At 36.5% G+C, this 22,913-nt stretch overlaps 1 protein-coding gene across 3 annotated transcripts in view; it reads left to right on the top strand.

Annotated features, from left to right (window-relative positions):
* The window catches only part of ATAD2 (ATPase family AAA domain containing 2), a 62,078-nt gene extending 40,417 nt beyond the window's left edge, over nt 1-21,661 (top strand). Inside the window, exons 18-29 of one of the 3 annotated variants that reach the window (XM_058564893.1) lie at nt 293-479; nt 1,169-1,354; nt 7,863-7,998; nt 9,275-9,471; nt 10,037-10,196; nt 12,712-12,834; nt 12,956-13,099; nt 14,941-15,336; nt 17,908-18,041; nt 18,893-19,021; nt 20,314-20,365; nt 21,255-21,661. In XM_058564893.1, the coding sequence (XP_058420876.1) occupies nt 293-479; nt 1,169-1,354; nt 7,863-7,998; nt 9,275-9,471; nt 10,037-10,196; nt 12,712-12,834; nt 12,956-13,099; nt 14,941-15,336; nt 17,908-18,041; nt 18,893-19,021; nt 20,314-20,358 (1,837 nt within the window). In that variant the 3' untranslated portion in view covers nt 20,359-20,365; nt 21,255-21,661. Of the gene's footprint in view, nt 1-292; nt 480-1,168; nt 1,355-7,862; nt 7,999-9,274; nt 9,472-10,036; nt 10,197-12,711; nt 12,835-12,955; nt 13,100-14,940; nt 15,337-17,907; nt 18,042-18,892; nt 19,022-20,313; nt 20,989-21,254 lie in introns of those variants that run through there. The other 2 variants (XM_058564894.1, XM_058564892.1) reach the window with 2 other exon arrangements.
* The last annotated feature ends 1,252 nt before the right edge of the window (nt 21,662-22,913 follow it).

Genomic DNA, 22,913 nt, shown 5'->3' with positions numbered 1-22,913 from the left:
GATGGTGGTTGAAAAGATAAAAGATGCCAACTAATCTGCTTTTTCTTTTTTAAGTTATCAGAAATTCTTCTGTTGTTACGGTTGTCACTGTAGTAGAAATTACACTGTATAAAGTATTCCTAAAAATCTATGGAGGTTAATTGTTTCCAAAAACCATGTGAACTATGCTGTTATGATTGGCTGGCCATGTAGTCAAAGCTTTTGACTTATGAAAGTTCATAATTGGTAATTTGGGAGGAAAATTTAAACTTTTGTTTTTTCTGAAACATAGTTTATTACTCATTTCTTTCAGAAATGCTTGTTATCAGCCTATGTCTTTTCGACCAAGAATATTGATAGTGGGAGAACCAGGATTTGGGCAAGGTTCTCATTTGGCACCAGCTGTCATCCATGCTTTGGAAAAATTTGCAGTATATACATTAGACATTCCTGTTCTTTTTGGAGTCAGTGCTACATCTCCTGAAGAAACATGTGCCCAGGTAATTTATTGTTGCCCAGACAAATAAGCTACAAGACAAAGCAGTCTTCCAGAGACAAAATCTAGAATTGCCTCATTCTTTTTGTACTATGTTTTTTTGTCTTTCTGATTTCTAACTTCAGGTTTACAAAATAGAACTGTGCATTATTGCTTAGTCATTAAAGAGTGGATTTTAATTCCATTTCCACCACTTAATATCTGTGTGACCTTAGGAAAGTTATTGGATCTCTCTGCCTTGTTTTCTGCATTTTTAAAATGGGGATAATAATAGTACTTATCTCATATGGCTATTGTGAGAATTAAATGAGTAAAGTACTTAAAACAGTGACTGCTATGTAGTAAGTACTCAAATATTCTGCTGCTTCTGTTTTTGCTATTTTTATATTTAAACTTTTTTAATGTAAAAGTATTTTATATTTATATTTTTATATTTAACTTTGGTTACCACAACAGAAAAGTCTTCTAGATTTCTTGAGCTGTTTTCTAATTGCTTGAAGCAATTATGTTTTCATAAAAATGACGCTTGTACAAAACATTTAACAATAAGATTGTGGGATTGAGGGAAGCGTTTTAAAAACTCAAGGAGTTTATATGATAATTCTGGGAAGTTGAACGTTGTTTCAGACTAATAAAGCTAGCATTACGGATATGCTGACTCTCTAACTGAATGTAATTTTTTTTCTCTACTAGATGATTCGTGAAGCTAAGAGAACAGCACCAAGTATAGTGTATGTTCCTCATATCCACTTGTGGTGGGAAATAGTTGGACCAACACTCAAAGCCACATTTACCACATTATTACAGAATATTCCTTCATTTGCTCCAGTTTTACTACTTGCAACTTCTGACAAACCCCATTCTGCTCTGCCAGAAGAGGTAGTTTGTGGGGGAAAAAAATCGTTTTACTTTAAAAAGAGAGTTATTCGTACCAAAGTAATAAGAACTTATTGTAAAAATTCCAGGTGCTACAGAAGTGAATAAAATGATAAGGAAAAGTTTTCTTGTCAAAGATACCATTGTTAACTTTTGGTATATGTGCTTACTGGGCGGGATGGTGTGGGTATATGTGTGTGCATATAGTAAGGCTACATTATAAATTTTTTTCTCTTACAGAAATAGGATTATATGATGCATATTATTCTGCAGTTTGCTTTATATATTTTATGTGTTTTCTAGTACATAAGTCTCATTCAAGTAGCATGGCTTTTTCTGATGTCTTGATGTACCATAGTTTATTTATTCAAATCCTTGTTCATAGGTATTTTGTTTTCCAGGTTTTTTTCCTATTGAACTGCTACAGTGAGCATCCTTGGGCTTTAATTTGTATGAGCATTATTATGTGGATTTGTCTAGCATCCATTCCTAAAAGTGGAATAACTGTAGCTTAGTCAAAGAGTATGCACATTTAAAATTTTTGATAGTATCATTACTGTCCTACTTAGACAACTACCAATGACAAACAAAAGTTCATGCTGCTTCTGCCTAGAATACTCTTCTCCTAGATATTCACCTGGCATGATCTTTTATTTTATTCAGGTCTCTGCCCAGATATCACCTCATAGAGGCGTTCCCTGGTCAGTTTCTCAATTATAGCAATAGCTCCTCTGCCCATCACTCTTTTCCCTTACTCTGTGTTGTTTTTATCACTACTTGCCATTAAATATTAATTTGTTTGACTCTGTCTCTCCTAGCAGAATTTAAAGTACATGAAGTCAGAGACTTTTTTTTCTACCATTCTATCCCTAGAGTACATAATAAGCAGATTGTAGGCTTCTGAGTTTTTTTTAAATGAATGAATTTAATAAGTTTTTCCACACCTTTGACAGAATTGTTTTGCAGTTTTTAGAACAGTAGTAGGAAGATAAATTCAAACATTTTATGAAAGAACTATCTATTGTTTATTCTGTGCCGTGCGTGGTTCTAGGCACTGGGAATGTGGCAGTGAACAATGTAGACAAGAATTCATATCCTCTTAGGGCTTACATTTTAGTTGAGGGGGAGACAAACAAAAATATATAAAATATATAATACTAACCTATTGCTATGGAGAAAAATTTAGCTAAACAGTGCCAGAAGAATGTGGTAGTGTCACAGCGTTAAATAGGCTAGGTAAGACCTCCCAAGAAGATGATATTTGAGCAAAGACCTGAAAAAAGTAAGGTGGTGACCCATTTGAGTATCTGAGGGACAAAGATTCCTAGCAGAGGAAAAGCAAGTGCAAAGGCCCTGAAGCAAAAGTGTGTTGAGGGACTGGCCCTGTGGCGTAGTGGTTAAGTGCGCACACTCCATTGCTGGTGGCCCAGGTTTGGATCCCGGGCACACACCGACATACCACTTGTCAGGCCATGCTGTGGCAGCGTCCCACATAAAGTGGAGGAAGATCGGCACAGATGTTAGCTCAAGGGCAGTCTTCCTCAGCAAAGAGGAGGATTGGCATGGATGTTAGCTCAGGGCTGATCTTCCTCACCAAAAAAAAAAAAAAAAAAAAAAAGTGTGTTGAGTGTGTTTGAAGAATAGCAAGAAGGCCCGGGTGGCTAGAGCAGAGTGAGTCGAGGGCAGAGTAGAAGGAAATGAGGTCACAGAGTTATCAAAGGACCAGATTATATCCCTGATGGCTCTGTTTTAATAGTTGATTGTAAATTATTCCTGAAAGTTGAATAAGCTGGGAAATGAACATTAAGTATATATATTACAGACTCTTAGGGTGGGAAGAGTCCTTAAAGGTTTCTAGTTTAATTATCTAGTTCTGGACTCTCCTTTATGTGGATATCCCACCTTTGTTGAAACATCTTCTTCACTATTCAGTTTGTTACCTCTGACTCCTAACAAATTAACTTATTTTGAGAGGCTTCCAATCCTTAATCTCCATTTGTTTCCAAGTACTTTACAGAACCTGTCTAATCTGTCTTTATCATGAAAACTCTTTGTATATTTGCATGTTCTTTTATGTTCATTTCTATCTACCCACTCTGATTCAGGCTTATTTACCCTAAACATTTCTTCTATGATATGGTGTATTCCTTAGGCTTATTAATTCAATAGAAGTTTATTTCTTACTTAACAACACTAGGCAGGTGACTAGATGGGCAGGTCTACCCTCCCCCATGCAGTCATTCAGACGCTCGAGCTGCGAGAGTGTTCTCATTTTTATCACGTGGCTTTCCAGGTTGGTTTCATTCCACCCAGCTGAAAGGAGTGGCCCATTCATGTGCCTGATCTGAAAGTGATGTATATCATTTCCTGTAACATTCTGTTGCCTAAAGTGCTGTCATTTAGCTGTACCTAACTGCAAGGGAGACTAGGCAATAGGATATTGCAGTGTAACCAACAAGAAGGTTACATGGACTGTGGTAATGGCAGGCTCTGCTACACATCACACATATTTTTAGTTTCTTCAACCTTCTAGTCCCTCTTCTGAATGTTTTTCTTTTTATATTCCTTTTGAAAGACTGTACCCAGAATGAATTAAGTACTCTAGCAGTGTTCTGATTAACAGAGTAAAGAAGAATTGCTATTTGGTAGCCACATTATACCATTGGCTTATTTTACTCACTGTCAGTGAAAACTTTGTTAATCATTTTGAAGTTTGAAACAAAGGTAATAGGTTTATACTCTTGGTAATAAGACAAACTAGCTGAACTTTCTTTATATCATTGTAGGGAGGTTGAAAAACTATGATCAGTTTAACCTGGGATAACTTTATCAATGTGGGAATTCTGTACTTAATGATCCTAACTTAAAGGATAGCTTCTCTGTTTTCTTAGGGTATTATTTCATAAGCATATAATTATAAACTGGGTAAGGCATCCCAGTACCACACTGTATAGTAGGATGAAATGGGCACAGAACCAGAAATTGCTCATTTTAAAAAATGAGTAGTCTATATGGGTGCAAATAAGTGAGTCTACTTTGAGCCTTAGTGACTAGTAATTCAATGATACTGTCTATATAGCACTGGACTATAATATATGAGCAATACCGTGTACCATTATTAGCTACATTAAAATTTGTCTATCTCAAAACTACAGTCAGAGTACCTATATGCATGAGCATATAGGTCAAAAATGAGTGGACCCTGGGCCGGCCCAGTGGCACAAGCGGTTAAGTGTGCGCACTCCGCTGCAGAGGCCCAGGGTTCGCGGGATCGGATCCCGGGTGCACACCGACGCACTGCTTGTCAAGCCATGCTGTGGCGGCGTTCCATATAAAGTGGAGGAAGGTGGGCATGGATGTTAACCCAGGTCCAGTCTTCCTCAGCAAAAAAAGAGGAGGATTGACACGTGTTAGCACAGGGCTGATCTCCTCACAAAAAAACAAATGAGCAGACCCTAACAACTCAGAGCAGTATGGGAAAATGAGAATGTCATCAGTGGATTAGAAACTTTCATGAATCTGTGAAAGACAAGCATGTGCATGAAAGGACTGCTTTGAAAGATGGGGGTAGTTTCTAGCTCTGCATCATTGCTAGGAAGGAATTGAAAGAGCCCTTGCACAGCTTTGGGGTAATTCGCTTTCTTCACTTCCGGCCATGCCAAGCAGCAGTCAGTAGCGTTGTTTGTCCTCAGCTAGAGTAGTGACAGTGGATTCAAGGACTAGTGTGGCAGAGCAGTGACTTATCTATGGCTGCTGATATCAGGAGGAATGGGGAGCCCTTGTGCCCAGAAGACAAATTACAGGCACATTCTGTTTCCAGTATAGGCTAGCTTCTTCCATAATCATTGGAAGTAGAAGCTAGAATAAACAGAAAAAGCATCTATGGACAGTCAGAGATTTTAAAGGCAAAGATGAGCTTATAAGTAAGCATTTGAGGAAGGACAACTCCATGGATAATCATATCCATGTATCACCAACAGACTCTTGGAAAAGAACCAATTGATGCAGAAGAGAACCAGTTGGAGCTATAAATGAAATAACTGCCACAAATAAAAAACCCCATAGGGCTGAAAAGGAGCAGACACAGATGAAGAGTGAATTAGCAAGATGGAAGATCACAAGGCCAGGAACTCTTATAGTATATAATACAATAGGATGAAGAGTTGAAAACTGAAGAAAAAGTTAAAAGAAATGGATGAGATAGATTCAGGTCTAACATCTATTTAATGGTATTTGTGGGCAGAGAAAAGAAATGTAGAAGAGAAAATAGTCACATAACAGAACATTTTGTAGAGCTAAAGAATACTATAAGTCTTCAGATTTAAAAGGGCCCCTGTGTTCTAACTGATGGATATAAAAAGGCCCACATCTAGATAAAATTTCAGAATGCCAAAAGTACAGAGAAAAATCTAAAAATCTTCCAGGTGAAAAAATATTACTAGAAGTAAAGACTGAAAATCAGTTTGCTTTTACCTTTTCATTGGTAATACTGGCTACTAAGGAGACAACTGAACAATGTTTTTAAATTTTGAAGGAAAATAATTTTGAACTTGTAATTTTCTGCCCAGCAAAGTTAGCATTTGAGTGAGAGAGCAAAATCAAGATATTTTTAAACATGCAATGCCTAAGAAACCATTACCCATAAACCCCTGACTGAAAGAATTGTTAAAGAATTATTTCTCTTCTAGGATTTTTTATTTTGTAGAAGTGGCATATAACAAGCAGTGAGCAAAGAAAACAGTAAAACTTATCATAAAATTGTCTGAAATTGAAATGACAGGAAAGACATAGTGAAGGAGAAGGAAGTAAAAGCACATTTTTGTGTGATATGCAGATATTGATTAACCTTACTATTTAGTAGAAAAAGAAGCTTAGATATGTCTGTTAAATAAAAGAATAGAAATACAATGTATAACTTCCAGGCCACCAGAAAGGGGGAAAAGGTACACATTCCAATAAAAATCCCAACAAAATACGTGGATTCTAAAATTCAATGTAGAATAAAAAAGTGCTTGAATTTCCAGGAAAGTTTTGAAAAAGCAATGAGGAAATTCTTGGCCCACCAAATATTAAAGTGTACCGTAAAGTTAGTAATTAAAACTGTGGAATTTGGTCCGAAATGGACAAATTTGTGGAATATAGCCCATTAGTAGACTTTTGTATACATAGTAATTTAGTAATTTAGCAAAAACAGAGACTTATTTCATAAGTGATGTCAAGACAATAGGAGGAAAATATTCATATCATAATATATTAGAGAAAAACATTTTTGTGATCTTGGAGCATGGAAGACCCTGCAAAGCAGAAAATTCATAAGCTATGAATGTAAACTTTTCTGTATCAGAGATATCCTAAACAAAGCACATAAACATCATACAAGAAATAAACATTGTTATTCTCTAATAATACTGGAAAATGTCTACAGGTTTGTTCAGAAACATCCTTTTGGCATCTGTTTTGCCTTTATTCTTTTTTTGGCAGTAAAATGTACATAACATAAAATTTACCATTTTAACCATTTTTAAGTGTACAATTCAGTGGCATCAAGTACATTGCATTAAGTACGTTTGCAGTGTGCAGCCATCACCACTACCCATTTCCAGAACTTTTCATCATCCCAAACAGAAACTCTGTACCCATTAAACAATTATTCCCCATTCCCTCCTCCCCCTAGCCCCTGGTAACCTCTGTTATAATAACTTTCCGTCTCTGAATTTACCTATTCCGCATATCTCATATAAGTGGAATCATGTAGTATTTGTCCTTTTGTGATTGGCTTATTTCACTTAGCATAATGTTTTCAAGGTTCATTCATGTTGTAGCATGTGTTAGAGTTTCATTCCTTTTTAAGGCCAAATAATAGTCCTTTATATCTATATACCACATTTTGTTTATCCATTCATCTAGTAATGAACCTTTGGATTATCCCTACCTCTTGCCTGTTGTGAATAATCCTGCTGTAATTATTGGTATATAAGTGTCTGTTTGAGTCTTTGTTTTCAGTTCTTTTGGATATGTATACTGGGTTACATAGTAATTCAGTGTTTAACTTTTTGAGGAACCACTATACTGTTTTCCACAGTGGCTGCACCATTTTACATTCCTACCAGCATAAAGGGTCTGATTTCTCCACATGCTCACCAACACTTATTTTCTGGCCTTTATTCTTCTTGAACAGCCACTCATTCTCATATCTCACTTTGGGCTGTGAAAGTGAATTAATTGATCTCAACAAAACCCTTTAAGTAAAATATTACCAAATCAGTTACCATATGAATTGTAGTTTGGAGTCTTGAGAGCCTGTGTTTTTTACTTACTAATCTAGTGCATATACTGTTTATACATAAATCCAGCATACATAAAAGATTTGCTTAAAAAATCATTTCTTTATTACACAATTTAGATTGTCATTAAAAATATGTGCATAATAATCTACTGTTGCAATGAATGATACATACATAGTATGTGTGTGTATACATCTATATAAAATGCATTTACTTTCTTTTGTAAGGTGCAAGAATTATTTATTCGGGATTATGGAGAAATTTTTAATGTCCAGTTACCTGGTAAAGAAGAACGGACAAAATTTTTTGAAGATTTAATTCTAAAGCAAGCTGCTAAGCCTCCTGTATCAAAAAAGAAAGCAGGTTAGTTCTTATATCGAGGTTAGTATGTAATAATTTCAAGAAAGTGGGAATAAAATATCAGCTAATGGTATTGCCATCTTCTAATAACATAAGCTCAAAACTTTAGTCATGAGGTTGATACCTCTGCTTCTATGCTTCCCATTAAATAGACTAAAGTTCTTACAGCATATAAGGCCTTTCATAGTGTGGCCCCAATCTATGTGAAATTTGGGCCAGAATTCATAGTATAGCCCCAGTCTGTCTTTCCAAACCATTTTTGGCACTTTTGTTCTCCCTCCCTCCCCCTACTTCTTTCCTTGCAAAGCACTCTATCTTTATTTTATTTTTTTTGCTGAGGAAGAGTCGCCCTGAGCTAACATCTGTTGCCAATCTTCCTCTCTCTCTTTTTTTTTTTTTGCTTGAGGAAGAGTAGCCCTGAGCTAACATCTGTGCTAATTTTCCTCTACTTTATATGTGGGTCGCCACCACAGCACGGCTGACAAGTGGTGTACGTCCATGCCCAGGATCTGAACCCGCGAACCTGGGCTGAAGCAGAGTGTGCAAACTTCACCACCACGCCACGGGGCTGGCCCCAGAGCACTCTATCTTTAAACCATACACAATATATTCCTGCCCTTTCATAATTTCATTAATGCTTACTCCCTCTCAGTATTGCTTCTATCCCCATCGCCCATCTCTGCCTAAGGAACTACTTGTCCTTCTAGTATAACTCTTTTTTTCTTCCCTAACATAGCTAAGCAAAATTAATTTTCTACCTTTATGACCCATAGTACTTTTTTAATACTCCTAATACGACATTACGATGATGTTATAATTATGTCTCTTACTTGCTTAATAGATTGTAAACTTACTGGGCAGCACTCTCATAGTCCCCTTTCTATCCTGAGTACTCAGTGTGTATCTGTTTAAACAAAATTAAACTGTTGTTGTATTGGAAATACACCACAATTTCTTATTAGTTAAAAAATTAAGTAGTAAAGATTTTTTTCATTGTTAGAATATTCTTGTCTTGAAAATAGTTTTCAAAGTTTTAGTAGTCTCTTAAGTGGTCTTAAAATGGAACAGAGGATGACTAAGGAATTAGCATTCCAAATGACAAGTTATCAGTTATTGCTGGGTGGGATGTAGGGGTAGAGATTATGGTAGCACTTTAGTATTCGAAATGTGATTTCTGGCAGATGTAAGGAGGATAACCCCTAAAAGCCTAGCTGCTATGTGCACTGAATCATTTGATATGATGGGAGAGTAGTAACTAAAATCTTCTGTTCATGTGAAGTTTTGCAGGCCTTGGAGGTTCTTCCAGTAGCACCACCACCTGAGCCAAGACCACTGACAGCAGAAGAAGTGAAACGACTAGAAGAACAAGAAGAAGATACATTTAGAGAACTGAGGATTTTCTTAAGAAATGTTACACATAGGCTTGCTATTGACAAGCGATTCAGAGTATTTACCAAACCTGTTGACCCTGATGAGGTATTAATTTAATCTTTGGATCAAAAGTGTTCTAAGCTATAATGCTTAAAAATTAGAGAATATTTGAATCGTTTATGTGGTTTCCTCTCTACCCTATGAACTTGTTTTTTCTGTATGGAAACATATCAAGTAGTGTCCTAGGCAAATGGAGAGTTCAAGAGCTATGTAATGCGTTTTCCTTTCCTGCAGAGAATAGACAACTAACTTTGCTCAACCCAGACATTCTAGAAGCAGTTTGAGAATGTCTTAATGCTACATGATGTTATCCTAACCTGCACAGTTAGAGTAAGCTGGAGAGTGAGGTCTTAAGTTGACATTGAAGAGTGAGTGGCATTTGGATGAAGAAAGAGGTATAGGATGTTACTGGAGACGTAGGTGCCCAAGAATAGGAATAAATACAAAGCAAAACCAGCCTTAAATAGTGTCGAAGGTTTCATATTAGTATATTATTAATGTGTCATATATATGTATTCTTTCCCCTGTATTGCCTGGAAGAGAAAGTTGACTCAAATGTTTTTTATGTTCATAGTTAATTTAGTGATTTGGTCATTTGCTTGAATTTTAGGTTCCTGATTATGTCACTGTAATAAAGCAACCAATGGACCTTTCTTCTGTAATCAGTAAAATTGATCTCCACAAGTATCTGACTGTGAAAGACTATTTGAGTGATATTGATCTAATCTGTAGTAATGCTTTAGAATACAATCCAGATCGAGATCCTGGAGGTGAGCATTAATGGATTTTTTTTTCAGGGGGTGGAATGGGGACTATTAACACTTATTGAAGGTTAATTTTATGCCAGGTGATAGATCACTAACATTTTTCATTCACAGGGCCCTTTAATTCTCATAACAACCTTACCCCTCATTTTATAGTTGAGGAAAGTGAAGTTTAGAGAAGTTTAAAAACTTATTCAGGGTCATACTGCCAGGAGGTAGTAGAGGCAGAATGTGAATGCAGGTTCCTTTCATTCCAAAATCCCTGGGTTTATTAACAATTACATATGTCCTCTAATGAGATATGAAATTGCATAACAACTTAGCTTGTTTTCTTTGTATATCGATGCTCTTTCTCAAAGTGGAAAAATAAACACTTCTCTGTAATAAAATAGGTTTGAAAGGATTTTCTTGGTTAAGACCATTATAATTTTTGTTAAAAAAGTAATGCAGTGTAATACTTGGTAATAATATTTTAAAAACTAGGTTCCCTATTTCCTTTCTCCAAAGATGGATACTGTTAAGTTTGGGGATATGTTTCCAGACCTTTTCTATGCACATACCCATTCCACCCTCACCTACCCAGTCTATTAATAAATAAAATTTATCAAGTAAGGGATTTTTTAAATGATATATTTGTTCATATATATATAACGATATATTCAGATATCTATGTATTTGATATAAACTTGTTCATTTCCAAAAAATATTCTTTCTCAAGCGCTTCTTTTTTCTAGCTTTCTATTCTTGTTTTATGAATGCAGTATCCTTAACTCTTTCAGTGGATAATATATATTTTTTTTAATGGTTCTGTTTCCTGCATTAACTCTTTCCTCCAGTATGTTGGCTTTCTGTTTTTGCAGTCATGCATCGCTTAACGATGAAGATACGTTCTGAGAAATGTGTTGTGAGGTGATTTCATTGTTGTGCAAACATCATATGTAAATAAAGGAGTGTACTTACACAAACCTAGACGATATAGCCTACTACACACCTCGGCTGTTTGGTACTAATGTTGAGACCACTATTGTATATGTGGTCTGTCGTTGATCAAAATGTCGTTAGGCAGCGCACGACTGTAAATTTGTAGTTCTTATAAATTAGATAGATTAGCATAGGGACCTACTGAGAGTTTCTTCAGCAATTGAAAAGCCTACTATTCTTCCCCTCCCAGTCCTCTACCCCACCTTCCCTAAGCTTTTCCCAATAGTTCAGAGTTCTGGAGTTAAGCAGTGGGAAACAGGCCACCAAGCTGGTAACACCCCTTAATTGTAGAAAGAAGGAAGCATTTACCCTTGAGGCAGAGGGCTTTTTCTGTTTAATTGCAATCGTGCTGCTGCTGCTTCTCTTTCTTTCCATTGTGACAATCTAAAATTACTTTAGACCAGTAGTGTTCAGACTTTAGCAGGCATCAGAATCACCTAAAGGACTTGTTAAAATACAGATTGCTGGGCTCCATCTCCATAGTTTTGGATTCTGTAAATGTAAGGTAGGGCCTGAGAATTTGCATTTCTGACAAGCTCCTAGTTGATGCCGATGCTACCACACTTCAGAAACTAATGCTTAGACTTTGCCCTGCCTTTCTTCAGTCCCAGATGCCATGTCAGAAGCCCCCTGCAACATCCCTTCTGATGTTGTAGCTATTGCTGTCAACTGTAACCTAGGTGTGAATACTGCAGCCTACTGCCCTGTGAGGGGGACTGATCCTGGCATTCAAGCAATCTGGCATTCACTTATTATCTGCCTTCTGCCTCAGTGTATCCCAGTTTACAGTGCTTGGACTCTGAGTTTAGGACTTTTTCCAGTTTCCTGTGTAGGGTTGCTCTTTCACTGTCTTTGTTTAGTTTCTCTGTCAATGCTGTAACATCCTCTGTATCTCTTCCAAAATTTTTTTACATCCCTGGTTCACTAATGACACTGATAGCCTTTCTTACTGTTTTTGTTTTTTTTTTGGTGAGGAAGATCAGCCCTGAGCTAACATCCAATGCCAATCCTCCTCCTTTTTGCTGAGGAAGATCGGCCCTGGGCTAACATCCGTGCCCATCTTCCTCCACTTTATATGGGACGCCACTACAGCATGGCTTGACAAACAAGCGATGCTATAGTGTGCACCCGGGATCCGAACCTGCGAACCCTGGGCTGCTGAAGTGGAGCATGTGCACTTAACCGCTGCGCCACCGGGCCAGCCGCCTCCCTTACTGTTTTTTGTTGTCATTATATTGTTGTGTTGTTGTTTAGTCTTACTATTGTTTGATTCTTATATTTTTTCTGGTATTTCAAAGGAATCTGGATAGGACAGAGCAATAAAATTGTTTGGGTTTAATCTGCCATATTGAATCAGATGTCCAGAACATTAGATTAAATAACACCAAAAACAGAAATACACAATTCTAGTAACTTTTACTATTCATGGTAAAAGTAAAAAAATTATAACGACTGCAATCTTAGCCCAATATGTTGAGTTTATTTTTGGTAAATTATTAAAAGGAGAAATTTTAAATTGTATTCTTTATTCATTTCTCAGATCGTCTTATTAGGCATAGAGCCTGTGCTTTAAGAGATACTGCCTATGCAATAATTAAAGAAGAACTTGATGAAGACTTTGAACAGCTTTGTGAAGAAATTCAGGAATCTAGAAAGAAGAGAGGTAGGAAAATGATTTTTCATGAGAAAAAGATGCTTCTGATGTAGTGTATTGAGTCCTTTTAATTAATCATGTAATTTTGAAATCTGGAAATTTGATTTGACATCCCACGTCTGTTTACAAGGTTGTAGCTCCTCCAAATATGCCCCATCTTACTACCATGTGATGCCGAAGCAAAATTCCGCTGCTGTTGGTGATAAAAGATCAGATCCAGAGCAGAATGAAAAGCTAAAGACACCCAGTACTCCTCTGGCTTGCAGCACTCCTGGTAAGTGTGCTTGGGTAATTTTTATGTATGGAATTGTAACCTTTATGCTCTTCTACTGCCATTTACTTTTCCCCTCAGTTTCCTTTATTTATATTGATGTAGTGAATTACATTGGTTTTTGTTAATATTAAAGCAACTTTGCATTCTTGAAATTAAATCCAGATTTCTAATGATGTACCACTTGCAATCCCAGTTCACCTTCATCTAGTTGTGGATTGACGTGATTTGAAACTGATTTTCATTTCCTATAAATCTTGGTCTAGTTTCTGTTTCTCCTTATTCTTAGGGTATAACTTCACAGGATACCAACCCAAACCCTGTAGGTTTTCCTGAGGCCTCCTTACTTGGTAGGCTCTTAATTCCAATTTTTGCTCTTTAAGCCCCATGAGTGTCAGACTCTCCTCAGCTTCTTAGCCTCTCAACTATGCATTTGTTTTCCCATATTTGGGTGCCACAATTCCTCAATGCCTTGTTAGATCTCCAATGCTTTTAAACAGAATTTTTAAAATTCTGTGTGTACGTGTGTTTTGCTGGGGTTGGAACCTTCCCTTATTGTATTCCACGTTTATCTATCTGGGGTAACTGATTTGAAATAGATAGAGTAAGTCTGTCTTTTGTAAAAATGGGAGGAGGCAGCTGAGAAAGGGAGGATTAGAAAGGCAAACCAGTGAGAGACTTCCACTGCCAGAATGCTCTTGGTCAAATCAACTTTAAGCAAGTTTATATGTGGAAATTGACATGAAAAATAACTCCCTTAAAACAATCCATTCCTAGCTATATACCCAGCAGGACTGCATACGTTATGTTCACAAAAAGACATGTGTAAGAATGTTCATAGAGGGCCGGCCCCGTGGCTTAGCAGTTAAGTGCGCGTGCTCCGCTACTGGTGGCCCGGGCTTCGGATCCTGGGCGCGCACCGACGCACCGCTTGTCCGGCCATGCTGAGGCCGCGTCCCACATACAGCAACTAGAAGGTTGTGCAGCTATGACGTACAACTATCTACTGGGGCTTTGGGGGAAAAAAAAAGGAGGAGGATTGGCAATAGATGTTAGCTCAGAGCCAGTCTTCCTCAGCAAAAAGAGGAGGATTGGCATGGATGTTAGCTCAGGGCTGATCTTCCTCACAAAAAAAAAAATAATAATAATGTTCATAGAACCAATATTCATAATAGCCCAACACTGGGAGCAACCCAAACGCCCATCAATAGTAGAATGAAAAAACGTGGATTCTTATACAACAGTGAGAATGATTAATCTTCAAGTACATATAGCAGTATAAATGAATCTCTCAAACATAATGTTGCAGTGTGGTTATACTATATCTAGTCTAGACAAAATGTTTAATCTCTGTATATCTTAGTTTCTTCCTCTCTAAAGTGATGTTGATAATAGTAGTAAGCCTGCTCAGGTTAAAGTGAAATTTCAGTGAGTTAGTACACATAATGGTCTTAGAAGAGTTCCTGCTATATGCTAAGCACTCAGTAAGTGTAGGCCATTTTTAGTCTTGCCCTTCCTGCAGTTTGTTCCTCATACTACTGCCAAAGTGATCTTTCTAATATATACATCAAACAGATGTAATTTCCTTCCTTAAAATTAAGATTTTTAAAAAATTATTCAAAATAAAATCCAAACTCCTTAGAATGACAGGTTATTGCCCACTTCTCTACCTTCTTCTCATGGTAATCTCTACTTTTGTTTCTATATTCTAACCATACAAAACTATGGTGGTTTCTCAAACTTTCTATCCTCATATCTCAAGAGATTTTTTTTTTTCCCCATTTACTTAGACTTTAGAAGATTGTTGAATGTTCTTTTATCTTTTTTCTTTAAATTCTTTGAAGCTCAGTTGAAGAGAAAAATCCGCAAAAAGTCGAAGTGGTATTTAGGTACCATAAAAAAACGAAGGAGGATTTCACAGACAAAAGATGATAGCCAACATATCGTGAATGACAAAATTGAGAGTGATACAGAGGAAAATCAAGATACAAGCGTAGACCACAATGAGACTGGAAACACAGGAGAGTCTTCAATGGAAGAAAATGAGAAGCAGCAAAATGCCTCTGAAAGCAAAATGGAATTGGGAAATAATAATTCAGATATTTATGGTATTGAGAATGAACTTGAAGAATCTGGGAAGATTACAGTATGTACAGAATTGAGGAAAGATAAGATTGTTTGCAATGGAGATGCTTCTAGCTCTCAGATAATAGATATTTCTGATGAAAATGAAGCAAAAGGTAAGTCTCTCAATTAAGCAACTTACTGATTTTAAAAGATGTTTTACTCAGAGTTCTTTTGTGTGTGTGTGTGTGTGTGTGAGGAAAATCAGCCCTGAGCTAACATCTGCCAATCCTCCTCTTTTTGCTGAGGAAGACTGGCCCTGGGCTAACATCCGTGCCCATCTTCCTCCACTTTATATGGGACGCCGCCACAGCATGGCTTGCCAAGTGGTGCGTCGGTGCGCGCCCGGGATCCGAACCAGCGAACCCCGGGCCACCGCAGTGGAGCGTGCACACTTAACCGCTTGCGTCACTGGGCCGGCCCCAATTACTCAGGGTTCTTAAGCAACTAATTACCCTCTCAATTTATTCCTTTTTACTTGTCTTTCATAGTGCAGGTGTTAATTAATGAGGAAAAATAGCATTATCTTTACTTAATAACTATTGAGCTAGTAAATCACTGTTGTTAAAAGCATACTATAGCATCAAACAGACCTGGATTTGACCCCTAGTCCACAACTTAGTAGCTTGTGACCTTGGGCAAGGTTCTTGACCTGTCAGCCTCAGTTTTCTTTTCTTTTTTTTTTTTAAAGATTTTATTTATTTATTTTTTCTCCTCAGAGCCCCAGTAGATAGTTGTATGTCATAGCTGCACATCCTTCTAGTTGCTGTATGTGGGACACGGCCTCAGCATGGCCGGAGAAGCAGTGCGTCGGTGCGCACCCGGAATCCGAACCCGGGCCGCCAGCAGCAGAGCGCGCGCACTTAACCGCTAAGCCACGGGGCCGGCCCTAGTTTTCTCATCTGCAAAATTGGAGTAGGTAGTTGCAGGGCAATGAGATATTTTGACGACTGAATAAAATAATCCATGTAAGCATGTAGCCAAGTGCTTGGCTTTTTTAAAGCCAGTTTTTAAAAGCTGGCAGGATACTCTCTTATTTTTAAGCAAGATAAGCAGTTTCCTGTGCTTCTTGCTGAGTGATGTAGAACAACTGTTACTTACCTCCATCATTCCTCTATCCCTATTGTACGTTAAGTCCAAGATTTACATTTATTTCAGTGATCCTGCTCCCAAAGTTTTTCATTTGAAATCGTCTTCTATCTGAATCTTTTTGGACCTTCGGCAGTAGATTTGTTTGGTTTTTGGAAAAGCCAAATGTTATTTCATCTTACAAAGCACAAAGAGGGGTAACAATCAAAAATTTATTTTGGTCAAAAACAAGTATTGACTAAGTTAGAGACTGTTTTTTTTCAGTGCCTTTTATGCTGTAGGTAAATCTTTTTCCAGGACTTCCTTGAAATGAGTTCTAATGTGTTTGAGTAATAACAGAATGGACTAGGATACAGCCTTTCCAGTGTGGATATTTTAAATGTTAATCCATTGGCTATATAATTTAGTATGTTTTGTTTGGGTTCCAAGTTGTTTTATTTTTCTTTTATCATTATCTTTTTTCAAAAGACACTATTTAGTGGGACAGGTACTTGTTTATGTATCAGGAGATTTGGGTTCTTGTCCTGGCTCTTAAAACAGTTAGGTATGCTGACCTTAGAAAAGTCTCTTCACCTCTCTTGGCCTCATTTTTCTCATCTATCAGTGAGTAGATTGTTATAGATCAGGGATAGCCAAACTTTTTCTGTAAAGGGCCAGATAGTAAATATTTAGCCATACAGTCTCTCTCACAACTACTCAACCCTGCTGGAAAAGCCACATTGACACACATATGTAAAATAGACATGATTGTGTTCTAAATTTTATTTATTTATTTATTTATTTTTCCCCCAAAGCCCCAGCAGATAGTTGTATGTCATAGCTGCACATCCTTCTAGTTGCTGTATGTGGGACGCGGCCTCAGCATGGCTGGAGAAGCGGTATGTCAGTGCGTGCCCTGGATCCGAACCCGGGCCGCCAGCAACGGAGCGCGAGCACTTAACCACTAAGCCACGGGGCTGGCCCTGATTGGGTTCTAATAAAACTTTGCTTATAGCGGTAGGCCAGATTTGACCTATGGGTAGTAGTTTGCAACTCCTATTCTAGGTTACTGAGATCCCTTCCAGCTTTTAAAGTCTGTGAGTCTTTTTTTTTTTTTTTTTGAAATATTTATTTTTGATTGATGTTTTCTTATACAAATGGACTTTAGGCAATACTATGAAAAAAATTAAAAAAAATAAAACCGTGTTAAAGTCTGTGAGTCTTATGCATAAGTAGAAGACAGTCTAGCCTGTTGAGGATCCCTTGAAATACTCAATTTGAGAAATACTTCTCGGATCCTGGGTGCGCACTGATGCGCCGCTTCTCCGGCCATGCTGGGGTCGCGTCCCACGTGCAGCAGCTAGAGGGATGTGCAGCTATGACATGCGGCTATCTACTAGGGATTTGGGGGGAAAATAAATAAATAAATAAAATTTAAAAAAAAGAGAGAAATACTTCTCAAATGTCCTTAATTTTTGAGTGCTTAAGTGGGAGCATCTTAATCTTACAGTAAAGTCAATAAGCCAGAATTGGTGTCTGCTATTTAATCTGCCTAATATTTATTTTAGGCATAATAATGTCTGTGAACCAAATAATAATTATTTAATTTTTCATTCTAGAAATGTTTGTTCTGCGAATGACTCGAGCTAGACGGTCCCAAGTAGAACAGCAGCAGCTCATCAGTGTTGAGAAGGCTTTGGCAATTCTTTCTCAACCTACACCCTCACTTGTTGTGGACCATGAGCGATTAAAAGTATGTAAATTGAAATCATAATGCTTTCATTGTGCAGATTAGTAGCATAACCCACCAAAAGGGAGTGTAATGGTGCATTATGTCAGTTTGCCATGCAATAATTATCTTTTATGAAAGGATAAACTTGGTATGAAATAACTTTCATAAAGGTGCTGGTTGGAGGTGGCTACTACGTTGATATTATAGTTTTTAAGATACTTGTCTACATCGTTGATCCATACATTGTTTTAATGACCATTACCTGTGACCATTTCAGTTGGTTTTTACTTAACCATAATGGCATGTTTTTGTTAACTGTGATATGTAATGGCATATCCTGGTAGGGCCAGACTTGAAGAATCATGGAAATCCAGTGAGTTCATTTCAATCATGAGAAAAAACACTGAGCAGATGGAAAATCCTTTTTATGAGAAAAAGAACCCTGATGTGGTGAGATAGTTCACCATTTATGCACTATCTCTTTTTGTTTCACATAATGGAATTAGTTTTAATGTGCTTGTGTACTATAAAATAACTTGCAAAAACTTTGCTTTTTTTCCTGTTAATCTAGTTTGAGATTATTTTTTAATTTGTCTGTAGAGATTTATGGCTAGAATTGAAATTCGCAACCTCCTCAGGTAGTCTTTAGAATGAGAGTTACCCAGAGCAGAGGCCAGGATCATAGAATAATGATAAAGTTAACAACGGCTAAATGTCACAGCTGCTATTAGAGGCTGCCATGTCTTGTCAAATGACTTGGTCTGCCCTCTCTCTGGCTTATACGCTAGAAATTTCCAAAATCTTCAAAATTGAAATATCTTGTCTCAGGAAATTGATCTCTTATATATGTAAACACTCACGTTTTCTTTTAGAATCTTTTGAAGACTGTCATTAAAAAAAGTCAAGAATACAATATTTTTCAGCTGGAAAATTTGTACGCAGTAATCAGCCAGTGTATTTATCAACATCGCAGGGACTATGACAAAACAACACTTATTCAGGTAAACTAATTTATCTAAGAAATGATTTTATGAGAAAATTTTTTTTTTTTTTTTTTTTTTAGTGAGGAAGCTTGGCCCTGAGCTAATACCTGTTGCCAATCTTCCTCTTTTTGCTTGAGGAAGAGTGGCCCTGAGCTAACATCTATGCCGGTCCTCCGCTATTTTTATATGTGGGACGCCTCCACAGCATGGCTTGATGAGCGGTATGTAGGTCTGCACCTGGGATCTGAACCCACAAACCCCAGGCCACTGAAGCGGAGTGTGCAAACTTAACCACTACGCCACCAGGCCAGCCCCATTTTATAAGAATTTTTAAAGACCATTTTTCCATATGTGGGTTATGGATTATTTCTAGGTACAACTGAGTTCCATACTTTTTTTTTTTTGGTGAGGAAGTTTAGCCCTGAGCTAACATCCACTGCCAATCCTCCTCTTTTTGCTGAGGAAGATTGACCCTGAGCTAACATCTGTGCTCATCTTCCTTTTTGTATGTGGGACGCCTGCCACAACATGGCTTGATAAGTGGTGCTGTAGTTCTGCATCCAGGATCTGAACCTGCAGACCCTGGGCTGCCGAAGCGGAGTGCACGAACTTAACCACTACACCACCAGGCCGGCCCAGCCCTGTACTTTTTTTAATCTAGCACTTCATTAGTTTGTGTTTCTTTAATAAACAGTGGAACTATAGTATCGGTAAACTATGAAAAATCTTTATGTTGTGTGTGTATTAATGAAGATATGTGGCTCCTTTTTAAGGTAGACTTAAGATAGACCTATTTGTCTTTACTTAATCTTGCTTTATAGTGAGGATTAGAGTACTAACTTTTTTAATTAAAAATAGATATTGAATGATACCTACATTGTATAATATATATATTACTGGTAGCTACTATATACCTACTAATATATAATATGTATACTGTTTAGTATACTTACTAAAGTATACTGTGGTACCTACATAGTATAATATATATGTAATACTGATACCTACAAAATATAAAATATTAATATCTATAAGTACCTTGATAATAACTATTTGAATTTAACATAAAGTGAACACATCTCAGGCTCATTTCAAAGGCATTTAAATAATGAAGTCCCATCAGTGATATCAGTTTATGTGATAGTCTTAAATACTAAACTAAATTTCTGTTTTCACCATCAGATATATACATGGGTAATAATATCCTTAAGGTTGTTTACTGAAAAAAACAAAACCGCAATGGAGTAATGTTTCTTTAGCTTTTTTTCCATATTGAAACTTACTGTTTTTCCTTCCTACCCTTTATCTAGAAAATGGAGCAAGAGGTAGAAAACTTCAGTTGTTCCAGATCATGATGTCATGGTATCAAATATTCTTTATATTCATTTCCTATTTAATTCACCTTAGTCATGTCCACATAACTGATGCAAGATGAAATCCTGCATCTTTAAGGAAAAGAGTAAAATAGTAAATAAAAATATTTAAACTTTCCTGATATGTACATATGTAAGATAAATTACAGAGATAAGTGATAAATATTGGAGGTTGGATTGAACAAGGCATAGTAATAGTAATGCTGTGGCATATCAGTAGTTGAAGTGTGGCCAACTCGTAATAAAGTTATTTTGATAACTAATGTTTTATGGCACTTAGAAGTAATTAGTGACATGGACATTTTTTGTTTTAAGCACTTTTAATTTTATCCTTCCTAAAAATAGTTTATTGTATCAGACTAGAAATTTACTTAACCGTTGTGTCTTTGCCATTGTTTCTGTTGTCTTTGTTTTCCTCAGTGCCCGACTCCCATCTGCCTTTAGCCTCCCCTGCCCATTCACTTAAAAGCCAGTGTTCAAGTCATGATTTGCGAGAGGACTCTTGAACAACTTCTGGCTGCACCACAATTCTGTACTTGAATGTCAAAATTAATGCTTTTTATATAAACATTTTTATAATCCTAATTTGGGTTAATAAAGGTTTTAAATATTTTTGGTTTACTTTTATGATTATACACACAAAAAATGTATTAATAACTACTTTGTTAAACAGCTTTTTAAAAGCACAAAGTTTTTATATTTGAAAACTGTTTATATCTTTCTAAATTTGTGCTTAGGTTGTATTCTATAGATACCTTTTATATACAATTATATAAATATAAATATTATAAATTTTGTATTAATGATACCAAAAATACATTTCTTTCTTAAAACAATAAAACCATTCACCACCATGCATATTTTTTTTTTTTTTTTAGGAGACATTCTAATATTAGTTTGTAAAACAGCTTCTGTTGGAAACTTGTTTCAGAGGAATAGGGGATAATGATCTCATATGAGAGATTCCGGATTCTAATACAGTTTCAAAGTTGAGCTGCCTTTTGATGTTGATTTATATGGATATTGTATTTAAAGCCTTCTAAAACTCAGTAATTCAGATACCTTAATTAGTAGATACTGTCTGATGTAATGCATAAAGCAATGTCAGTCACTGGAAATATTTACATACTATGTGTATGTTCCTGGATTCACACACACACACACACGTACTCATTTTTGTTGAAGTTTATTATAACTTATTCCATATTCATCTTGTATAACTAGGATTTCATTTTGTATGTATAGCTTCTGTAATAAATTTTAAAGGTGAAAATTGCTTCTCAAATTTGTTTCTATTGTTTCATTATTTTAAAATGTCCTAAAGATAATTCAGTGCAAAACAAGTGCAAAAATCTGTTTTATACTATTCATAATTTAAAATGCTGTTGACACTGGAATGTTTGTATGGTGTCTGTTCTTTAGCTACAAAGACTAATGTGTTTCCTTGTCCTTTTCATGACATACTGTCTACGGATGTGGGAAGTAATATGTCTACATTTCTATGTAGACTTTCAAAACCATGCTAAAATGGCAAGCCTAGAATGATTCTTTCTAATTTTTTGCTTAAAAGTACAGTCAGTCTGTTGTAATTAGGCAAGAAAAAGAAATAAAAGGCATCCAAGTTGGAAAAGGTAAAGTCAAACTGTTCACAGATAATATGATCTTATATATAGAAAATCCTAAAGAATCCACAAAAAATCGGTTAGAGCTAATAAATTCAGTGAAGTTGTAAGATAGAAGATCAACACATAAAAATCTGTTGTATTTCTGTACACTAGCACAATGAACAATCCAAAAAGGAAATAAAGCAATTCCATTTGCAATAGTGTCTAAGACAATAAAACACCTAGGAATAAATTTAACCAAGGAGGTGCAAGACGTGTACACTGACAACTACAAAATATTGCTGAAAGAAATTAACTAAGACCTAAATAAATGGAACGACATCCTATATTCATGGATTGGAAGAACTAATGTTGTTAAAATGGCAGTATTCCCCCAAAGCAATCTACAGACTCAGTGCAATACCTATCAAAATCTCAATGACCTTTTTTGCAGAAATGGGAAAGTCAATCTTAAATTCATAATGGAATTCGAAGGGACCCTGAATAGCCAAAACAATCTTGAAAAAAAGAAAGTTTGGAAGACTCATACTTCCCTATTCTAAAATTTACACAAAGCTACATTAATAATGGTACTGGCATAAAGGATAGACATACTGATCAATGGGATAGAATTGAGAGTCCAGAAATAAATCCATATATCTATGGCCAATGGATTTTTGACAGTGGTGTCCAAGACCATTCAATAAGGAAAGAACAGTCTCTTCAACAGATGGTGCTAGGAAAACTAGATATCCACATGCAAAAGAATGAGGTGGTACCTCTACCTCACACCATATACAAAAATTAACACAAAGTGGACTAAAGATTTGGGGCCGGCCTGGTGGTGTAGTGGTTAAGTTCGTGCACTCTGCTTTGGTGGTCCAGGTTTCGTGGGTTCAGATCCTGGGTGTGGACCTACACACTGCTCATCAA

This window comes from Diceros bicornis, chromosome 21 (genome assembly GCF_020826845.1).
Source record: "Diceros bicornis minor isolate mBicDic1 chromosome 21, mDicBic1.mat.cur, whole genome shotgun sequence".
NCBI lineage: Eukaryota > Metazoa > Chordata > Mammalia > Perissodactyla > Rhinocerotidae > Diceros > Diceros bicornis.
The sequence above is the reverse complement of the archived record's forward strand: the minus strand, read 5'-3'. Positions and strand labels throughout refer to the sequence as shown.